Source organism: Phoxinus phoxinus (assembly GCF_949152265.1).
Source record: "Phoxinus phoxinus genome assembly, contig: scaffold_55, whole genome shotgun sequence".
NCBI classification, from domain to species: Eukaryota; Metazoa; Chordata; class Actinopteri; order Cypriniformes; family Leuciscidae; genus Phoxinus; species Phoxinus phoxinus.
Window position 1 is genome coordinate 179,179 of NW_027639377.1, and position 10,890 is coordinate 190,068.

At 40.9% G+C, this 10,890-nt stretch overlaps 1 protein-coding gene across 1 annotated transcript; it reads right to left on the bottom strand.

The window, feature by feature from the left end:
• Positions 1–707: 707 nt before the first annotated feature.
• Positions 708–10,557, bottom strand: LOC306994287 (uncharacterized protein). The gene is made up of 10 exons (XM_079639897.1): positions 10,292–10,557; positions 5,368–5,558; positions 4,930–5,050; positions 4,701–4,807; positions 4,525–4,587; positions 4,150–4,233; positions 3,881–4,018; positions 3,454–3,674; positions 2,530–2,689; positions 708–872 (listed from the first exon to the last, which is right to left on the bottom strand). The coding sequence occupies exons 2-10, from the start codon at positions 5,555–5,557 to the stop codon at positions 736–738; spliced, it is 1,221 nt and encodes a 406-aa protein (XP_079496023.1). The 5' UTR covers position 5,558; positions 10,292–10,557; the 3' UTR covers positions 708–735.
• Positions 10,558–10,890: the final 333 nt, after the last annotated feature.

Below are 10,890 nucleotides of genomic sequence, written 5' to 3' on the forward strand. Positions count from 1 at the left end.
GCGGCTTCCGGAACGGACCCGCGAAACGGACCCGTATCGGCGTCCACTTGCGCGCAGTGACGGATCCGCAACGAAGGCGGATCGTGGACCCGCCGTGGCTCCGTACGGCCTCCGCTCTGCATCCGCGATTATTGATACACATCCGCCGCGGACCCGCAACGGACTCAAAAAATAGTGGCTCATTTGGCCCGGGTCCATTTTGGACCCGTTTATCTAATTTTTAAAATCCCTTCTGTTCTTACTGTAGGCTAGGATAAAACATGGTTAACTAAACTATAGGATAAAACCAAAACTATCACTATGGCCTAAGTAACCTAGGTTACTACAGCATATAGACCTTAAGCTTAAAATCTGCATTGAATTGCCTTGTATTTTTAACCTAACAATATTTATAGGCCTAACAGAAAAGTTCCAATACAAGACATAAATTTACTGTACAAAAGTAATCACTAGGCTACTCAATGGAAATATAAAATTGACATTTACATTTATTAAAAGTTGTAGATTAAAGGCTATGCCATTTTTGTTAAGTATATGTTGGCTTGGCTTATCTACATTCATTTTGCAGTCAACCTAATTTAATGCTTTATAGGCCAAGGTCGGTGCAAACATAAAATATTTTATCTATTAGGCTACAACTTCAATGAAATTCTGCACGATGCACAGCTAAACTATCAGAAAGGGAGTGAACAACAAGAGGTTCAATAAAAATGTTTTATTGTTGAATCACTTCTATCACTCAGTTTGTGTGGATGGAGGCGGGACACGTCTCCTCGTTGCCCGATCTGCCGCCAGGTTGAACCACCTGATGGCGTGCTTGATGACCTCCGCATCCGTGGCTGAGCGTGTCACTGTGTTTTTCCTCACAGCACCTAATAAAACAGACAGATATGTTTAAGTTTATGGTATGTATAGGTGGAATATTAAACGAAATATAGTAACACATAGCTTTGGTGCGCGAGCTGATATGAGAAAAACGCCCCGTGGATTGAGCACGCAGCGGGACAGACGCGCGAACTGGCCGAGCGCATCCTTGCACGCGCGCTCTCTCTCGTCAGGTAACGTTAATAATAAGCTACATGCCTCGTTTTATTTTCTTTGCCATTGACATCCGACTGAAACAACAAACTTTCCACTGATGTCTGTTTAAAGGCATGTGGCTTTATCAGCTCGTGCGTCTGTGCCACTGCGCGCTCAATCCACTGCGCGTTTTTCTCTCATCAGCTCGTGCACCACAGCTATGTGTCATGGGCCTTTCACACAGGATGCGGAATGCGCGCCGCGCTGTGCTATAAAACCCAATAATTTCAATTGTTTGCGCCGCGTAAGGACGTTTTGTTGCTGCGTCGAAAAGCGCAAGCGAAAGCCATAAGTTCAACTTTTGCCGCTGCGAATTGTGACGATTGCCAACGCGGCCAATAGAATTGGGGAATCCAAACAAGCACGGAAATCAAAATGGATGAACGACTAGTACTCTACTGTGTGTGTCGGAATTTCCTAAGCTGTACAAAACAAGTTTGAGGTTGGATAGGGACATCGTCAGGAAAGCTGTGTCATGAAGACATCTCAATTCAAGTTGGCATGTCATGTGTGTTTTAAATCAGGTAAGTTAGCTTGTTGTAGATAGATGGTAACCGGGAGGGGACGTTTGGTTCACTTAGTTTTGTCGTGGCCATGAGACACTTCGTGGGAACGTGATAAATCGTGGCGACGAGATCATTTTGGCCACGTAACCAAGCCACAGCAGTTGAAGATGGAGATGACTGATGAAACAAATTTTTTTTTACTTTAAATTAGAAATGTCAAATAAATATATATTGCGATATACTGCCATTAAAGGAGAACTCCGGCGCAAAATGAACCTTTGGTCTAATTACACATTGTTACCTAGTCAACCGTTATCTGAGATTTGTTTTCATGATTATCGAATGTAAATAGTTTTATCTCTAAAAACAGTTTAGCTTGCTAAAATGTATAAGCTATGTATTACTATAACTTCGTTATAAGTGAAAGACACCTGAAGCGCGTTTCGTCTCAAATTTGCTGGTTTGAATGAGCCGAAAGCCAGCACGCAAAGGGAGCGCTGCAGCGTGTTAAAAGCTGTATCGTCCCAGTTTCTACACATCAAACGTTAGCTCCTTTTATCAGGAACAATGGGGTCTCTCTGTTCATAGAACAACAATGGTGAGTACAGAATCCAGCAGTTAATAACTGAGTCTTCTCTTACCACAGGACAGCAACAGCGGAATACAGATCTTCACAACGACACACAGAGCAGAACTTCTCCTTTCTCTAAATGATTAGTTCATCAATAACTAACCACTTATAAATGACATACAACTGAACGTTATTATAAAGTTCAAAAGAGAACATCAAACGTCCAAAAAGTCTATGGTATAGGATCCAGTCTAAAAAAAAGGCTACACTGTCATATTGGGAAGATAGTTGCTGTGATTTTTAAGGCTGCCCTAACATTTACAAACTATTGACTTCCAACATATTTAATATTACTTTGAATTATATACTTACTGAAAAGCAAGGTCTTTGTTGTCATCCTATTGAAGGACTTTTTGTTATTAGCCCCCTTCCAATTAATTTGATGAGACACCTCATCTGTGAAGATCCTGCCCAGGATGTTCCAGGTCACCCTCTTCACATCCTGGCCTCCAATGGTGGCCAAAGAAGAAATCTAAAAGGCAAAGACATCTTTTTTAAATAGACAGCAAGGTAAACATTTCTAAGCTCAAGTTGAATTTAAAGGTGCATTTAAAATATTTGTGTTCCTTTTGAAAGCGTCCAGAAATGTAGAAAAAGATAGAAAACTTCTATGTTTCTAGTTTTTTCTCTAAAGAAAAAAAATCTTATAAATAATGTTTTATTAAAGTTCGGGAGGAGCACGTTCAGATAATTAACATGGGTGGAGAGGTGTATAGATTCAGCAGTCTCACCTCAATCCATTGCCAGTTTAGCAGCATCCCTCTGCCCCCCCTTCTCCACACTTATAGTCCTAACTACTTACATACGGAGGGAGTACTCTGTGTTTGGGCCGAACTCTGAGCTCGGAGCCCTCCCCCCGGACAGCACGCCATATACACATTAATCTTTACCCCCTCTAATTGTAAGTGTGAACTCGTGAAACATGAAACATGTACTTGGATCACACCCTCATGTGTCACCTTTAAACACATTAGCCACGTTTCCACTGTCGGGCCAGGGTTGAGCCAGGCTAGTGCGTGCCAGGGCCAGTCGCGTTTCCACTGTCACTTCCGAGGCTATTAGCCCGGCACGACCCATTTAAAGCCCTGGCCCGACAGTGGAAACGCGGCTAATGTCAAACCAGTGAGATTGTCGCTCACAGACAGAATCTTACCACTGCTTCAATAGAATATTTGCAATAATCATGGACAATCAATAAACCTAATGGCACCATTCATATTAAATAAGAAAACTCACCACTCTCTGTCGAGCTGGGCCATTTGATGGTTCTTTTAAAAAGATTTCGAATGCCTCCACTGCCTCCAATTGTTCCAGGGGAAACTGGATATTTTCAGGCATCTCGACATCTGGCCCCGGGGTGCTGTTCAGCCTGCTGGTGAGGTAGTTCACCTTTGCCACAAGCTGGTCCTGTTGTTGTTTGATGGTTTCCAGCAGGCTAAGGATGTGGACCTCAGCCGCTGTTGACAAACATGAAATATAGCTAAAATGTAGTATATTAAAATATATCATGTTTCAGTGTTTATCCTCATTACTCATAATACTGATATTAGTTAATGACAAAAGTTATTGTCAAAGTTTGAAGAAAATATGTGATTGCTGTGGGAGTTTTTTCCAAAATCTTTGGCACAGAATGACCCTCTAGTATTTGTCTGTTATTGCTCACCAGAGCAGGGAATGGTATCAGCCATTCTTCCCCCTCGCCATGTTGGTCTATATGTCAGGCTTGGACAGGCTTCCTCTGTTGGCCGCATGTTGAGGGCTGGTGCGGGGGGTGGAGGGAGTTGTGGAGGGACTGCCGTTCCTGATCCATAGTGAGGTGAGCGGTGTGTGAGAGGGGGACATTTTTTATTAAATGGTAGTAATCTGTTAACCATGACTGATAATACACATGGGGCCTTTCTATTCACTAATATTTCAGAAATCAGTCCCTACCTTGAGTAACTCTGCGCATGTTAAATGCAGGTGCAAGGATTTGAGGTGGTAAAGGGTTTTGCTGTCCTGCCCCATAGTCAGGTGCTAAGGGAGAGAAATTGGTAAATGGCTGTGATCTGTTAACCATGGTAGGCTGCAAGGCTGCAAGCTACAGGGCCAAACAATGGCAAACAAAAAATCTCTGGTCATGCTGAACATGAATTTATGTTTCAACATTTTGGTATTCTACCTATTTCAACCCCATGAATGGATTGACATTGAAAATCTGAGATGGTAATGCAGATTAAATCTATTAATTTGAAACAGAGTGACCATTGCTGTGTTAATATTGATGGGGCCACTGTATTCAATATTATTTCGGAGAACAGTGTTTACCTAGACAGTTTTCTCCAGGTTGAGAATTTACTCTGCTGCCTGGCACTCGGCGAGATGGTGGAGCTGAAGGAATGGATACAAGGAGAGGGGAATATCTTAAGCACTAAGAATGTTAACCATATCTCTAATATTAATATTATGATATGTTATTTCGATGTTAAGAGATTATTCCTTACTCGGCCAGTGCAATTGGCTTGAGGCTTCAGCTGATACACCAGGCATCCTCAGAGATGTAAAGTCACCATTTTCTTCCTCACTCTCATCAGAGTCTCCAAAATGATGGCTGTTAAAAAAAATTGCCAAATATACATAGTACAAGCATCTCTGGTCTATTTTTGAATGTTACGGGAAATAACCTTCCTATTACTGCATAAACATAACAAAAACAGAACAGAACACACTTACACTGGCTTCCTGAATCTTTTTTCCGGCAGCTCCCCCTCCTGCTCTGCGTCAGACTGTAGCTCAGAGGTGTTGCAGCCGGTCTGATACTGATTCATTAGCCTAATGGCGTCTTTGTAGTTGTCTAAAATTTAATGTTAAAATGAACATGAGTTTCAAATTAGCAGTAGAGTTGCACAGAGTATTATTATTATTGATGATGATGATTATAATAATATATTATTTAACCAGGTTGGTCTCATTGAAAACACAAAAATATCTCTTACAAAAGAGACCTGACCAAGAATAGCATCAGTAGATATATATGGAATATTTTAAACAATGCAAGGCAAAGACAATTTCATGGGCATTTTCAGAACATAGAAATAATACGTTATTTCAAGCAGAAGGAGAAACAACCATGAAATTATTTTTAAACAAGAGTTTTATGAATTGGCTTACCACAAGTTCTGACGACCTTAACGTCATATTTTGGCCAGTTTGGCTCATGCTTCTCATTGTTAGCGGCTGCCCTTTTCACCCGTTCAGTGCTCTTAAAGCTGGTCCAGTACACCATCCCATCATCATGCCAATCAACTGGAACAACAGCAATGTCCTTGCTTGCTTGGAACTCAATTAGGTGAAAAGGCATCCTTAATGTAGAAAGAAAGAAAAGGGGTATTTATTAATCATCAAAAAGGAATAACATGACTAAAGCATGCACAAGTGTACAGTGTATACAAATAAGCAAGTAAGATAGCCTGAAAGTTAACTAGAATAGTGTCCCAGGGTGGTAAGAAGTATAAGGAAGGAAAATGTACAGGTCATAATAGTTAGGTAGAACTTAAGCACAACTGTAAAGTAGGGTACTATTGCAATTTTTGGCAGAATGTGTTGGGGTGTTGTTTCATAAAAAAAATCATTGCATAATGCTAATAATTTAGTGGACTATGTACAGTCCATTGTATTGAGAAAGGTGGGACATGTATCAAATTGCATGTTGAATTCAGCATAAAATATAATTTCCCCTGGCATTTTATTTCGATGTTAAGAGATTATTCCTTACTCTGCCTTTTACAGGATAATATGTCATCTCATATTTTGAAAATGTGAACCTATGGGTGTAGTCAGTGTATGGAAAAATACCAACTTTGTGAAATACTTACAGCAAATATTCATTCAGACAGAGTAATGGAAGTCATAGTCAGTAGTCAACTATATTATTAGAGTTTTTAACTTTATCTGATTGTTTAAACTGATTGATTGATTGAACTGATTTGTGTTTTTTTTTTTTTCATTTAGTGGAGGAGGGGTATGGCCACGAAACCATCCCTGTACGGCAAGGCTACACATTTCTGTTGCAGCGCTGACACTTCAACTGACTTCAGCTCGTCAGATTGATCATTTACGACAAATATGTTCATTCTGTCGGAGTTAAAGGGATATGTATAGAATGGAGACTGCCGGGAAAATTCAGTGTAAATAGCGTACACACCATTATCATTTTGGATAATGTTTTTGATAAGGCACACTTTATCCCCCACCAGAAACATGTTGTCCCCTGTTGTTAATTTGATGGTCCACCTTTCAACTCGCATTTCCCCATATTGCGCATTAACTCCCATGCCAACAACAATTGGGCCCACAAAATGCTCCCTTTTCAGTCTAATGTCTGCATCAGCATCCAATTTGGTAGCTGTAACTTCCGAAAGGCGCCGAATGAGTTGAGCTAAAGGGAACTCAGGTTTTCTAATGAGTTTTTTTATTTTCCCAAGGTGGTTCTCATATGGGAATGCTGAAAAAGAATCTAGACAGCCATGCCTCTTCACCTCGTCTGCCAGGTGGACCAGACAGTGGACATTGTATACAATCTGGTCTGTCCCATACAGCTCACCAAAATGGTTTACAAAAGATTTTAGCATTTGTCCAGCATAGTCAGCAAGGTTGAGATGTTCAGGGCTTACCAAAATTGATATAGCGGTTGACAGGAGCATGAAATTGTGGTACATGTTCCGGTCCAGGAATCCTGCCAGCACCACAGGGCCAGTGTACAGTAAGAACTGTCGGAATTCAGTCGCCTTCCAACGGTCCAACTCCCTAAGCGACCGTGGTCTCCTGGCAAACTCAATTGGCACGTAGGGCCTCATTGACTGGAGTTTGTCTGACATCCTGTCTACTATTAATGCCGGCAGTCTTACTGTTAACGGACCCCGGAGCCAGGTCTGGAGCAGTTTCCTTACAATGCCCAAACACACTAGATGCATATAATCCAAGGGAAACTGCGATACCATGCCAACCTTCACATTTTTAAATGGATGTGGCCCCTCGTGGTGGTGTAGTTCATCAACCTTCATATTGAATGAGATGTCAGTTCTCTGGGGGTGCTCTGATCCAGGGAACGTCATACGCCGGTTCTGGTATTGCCCTGGGTGTAGGCACTTATCGCACCCATGGTAAGCATTATGGGCCTTTGTTTTTTTTACAAAGGACCGTGCAGGGGCATCACAGATTACCGTGTGAAGCTTCATTTTCAGGTTCTTATCTCCAATGCAAAACCCAGCCTCTAGCTCCTGTAGTTCATTGACAAAATCAGATAGGAACTCTGTGGCCGAACTAGGTTTTTTCGGTCCACAGTAGGCCCCAATGACAACAGGTTCCTTCATGGGGACGGTAACCAGTAAGCCAAGGATGGGCCACAGCTGTACAGTGGAACTTTTAAATAAAGGTAGACCATCTATATTAATCTGCAGCCCCAATGTCATGCCCTCTGTCAGTGTTTTGGCATATTTGCTTATAGTGGCCTTCAAAGAGGGAAGGATGCCAAAGTGATGGTAGTTCCCCCCAGCCTTCTCCTGAATAGCATAATGTGTTTTTGTCTTGAGAAGGGTCCTACCATCCTTTGGCAGATTGGGATGGGTTATATGGAGTATACTCAACAGTGCAGTCAGCGCAACAAGGGAAATGCCAAAACTCACTGCCCAGTTGGCAATTTTATCGGAAAGTGATGTTAGGTCATCATCATTTTCAGAATTCGAACCTGATGTCCCATCCCCATCACAATACACATCATCAAAATCTGCCTCCAATTCCATGTCCTCTTCAGTTAACACTTGCACCTCTGGCATTGCATGTGCAGCTGAAGAGGGTGGGGCAGTGTTCTCAGAAAGAACTCTGTCATCTGCCACTATTCCTGTCATGTCCATATCAGTCATGTCAGTCATGCCTGTCCTAATTTGATTAAGCCTTTTTCGAACGTCTACACGTGTTCTTCGCCTTACGGTTGATAAGGAGACAGGTACAGTCTTTCTATTCATTTTTGTTCTAAAAGAGAAATTTCAAGAAAGACAGGTTGCAGGTTTTTTTTTTCAAGAAAGACAGGTTGCAATCAGGTGTGCAAAATTGATCATTGTTTCTAATGTTGTATTTAAATAAATACATTGTTGAATTGCAGTGTTTTCTGTTTCATTGCTACAAACTAGACAAGAACAGAGAAATAGAGCAACATTAAAATTTGGGATGCACTTCTTGATTCGGCCCCATGAATAGGTCTAGATTTACATTGAAAATTAATGTTTAAAAAAATCTCAATCCAGGTGGGACGTTTTATTCGTGTCCTTCGTGGACTATCTGCTTGGCTTTGACATTTCCTTTGTTTGTTTAAAAATAATTATATTAAGTTGGTATTTATTTAACAATTAAAAAATAGGTATTAATTTCATAGGAAGACCTAATATTTGTTTGATGTATAACAGGCCTTGTGATTTGAAACGTTGGATTTGATTTGTAACAATATTATGTCATGAGAGGGGGTTCTGCGAAAAATCAGCAGCTGAGCTGACCATACCTACCAATAAAACCTGTTAATAACCAGAAGTCGGAGGTGGATACCGCTTTTAGCCAGGCAAATAAGTTATTATATCAATTTATATAATTTTCTTTTACTTATTTAAATAAACAAGGCCTACTTCTATCAGTAATTATTTTATTAAAAAAGGTTTATCAAATATAAATCAAGTAACGAAGATCATAGACATGATACAAAAAAGCAAACATTAAGCTACATTTGAAATTATAAATTTGTACCCAGATATAATTTATGAATGAGTGTAAATGTTTGTTAAATAATTATATATATATACATACAGTGTTTCCCCTAGAAATTTTTCCAGCAGCGGTGCTGTTACGTTCTATTACTGCGACTTTCTTGACTTTAAAATGTATCTTTTAAATTGAAAAACATCATATGTGTAATTTAGGGCACAATTCAAACAAGATTAAAATATTTGTTGTCACTCGCCATTGAGTTCCCATGGCTGTTGACCGGAAGGGGAGGAACTTAGGCTCTCTATTTAGGCGGTCTCTGACGTGCCAGGGCGGGAAGTGCCCTGATTGGCTCAAGCGTCTGAGCCGCCTCGCCATAGGTTCGTGCAGCATTTGCTGCAGCACAGCCAGTGACCGCTCTAGACGCTCGTGTGTCTGCTATGCAACTTTACTGCGTCACAAAAAAATTGGCTTCAATATTCTCGAGAAAAGGAGTTTTCCCGTAATACGAGACCTCTCGGAACACAAATTTAATTGAGAAAGGTCATAACACTTGTATATTGTTACTGTTAGTTTAACTGATTTTATTGTTCTCATTTGTAAGTAGCTTTGAATAAAAGCGCTATATGAATAAATGTAATTAATATAAAACTCATTAGGTGTCCTTCCGCTGTTTATGAAAAGTCATAAAGTCGTAATTACACGACTCTGCAGAGCTGTCTGCTCTAACGTTACTGAACTCAAGCGAAATGTCATCCGCTCCCTCGAGCAACTAGAACAGTGACAAGACGTCGTCACTCGCGAAGTTATGGCAACCAAATAACAACAGTATATTGTATATAATATATTATAATATAAACATTTGCCTATAGGGAAAGTGACAAACAGCGACGAAAGCCGTGACATGAAATCCCCACTCACGGGTCCCGTGTGGACACTGAATTTGATTAATTTAACTTAACGTTACTGTTTATCAGACCCCAGGCGACACAAGAAATGTTTAAATGTTCACAAGGTATGGTTTCAATGTAACTTAGACGGTATAACTAACATTAGCAGAAGCCCGCACTTTTGAGTTTGACGTTCAATAGGCGGCATAGTTGTCTGAACCGACTCAAGTGATTAAAATGCTGTAACTTAATTTTCATTAGCCTATATAAGAGGATGGCAGACACACACATGAGACCAAAATTGGCAAAATGCAAACTTAATAATGCACAGCTAGCTGAACATTAAGTTGTCCCAATATCAAACAACGTCATTACAATCATTAGTAGGCTATGTGATTTAAAAACCAATGTTTAACTGTGAATGTCGCAATATATCAATAAATCAATATACTTACTCAAAAGAGGGTTCAACACAACCTTGTCACAGCAAAAATATTCTCGACTGATATATCGGCTCTTGGTGACGTACTGTAGTCCAACCGTTGCAGTAAAAGGCGCGTCCGCGTCCGAGCATCCGATATGGGTCCGCTCAGGACCCGCTGTTTGACAGTAGAATTTACGGAGCCTCCCGGAGGCGGAGCTGATCCTCTGGGCGGCGCCAAAACGAATTTGACAGTCGCGCGGGTTTGGCGACTTGAACGCGGATCCGCATAGGAGTCTCCTGCTGTGTGGGATGCTTTAGCACTTAGCTAATGTTTGCTAGCATGTTTTAGCATGTTTCTAGTATGTTGTTAACATGTTAAGCACTTGCTGGCAATTTTTTATGTTGTTAGGAGTCCAAAACGGTGTTAAACATGTCACTTCCTGTTGCCAGCAGGTGGCGCTATGACTGTAACTGAATTTGAGCATGGTCATGTGTTCAGGACAGGACTCTTATCAAACGTGTGAAGTTTGGGGCAGATTGGACATTGTTTGCCTGAGTTACAGCAACTTCCTGTTTCATGGCGAAACATCAAAATTTGTCAGGCCGCCGAGGACACGCCCTTCGACGAAA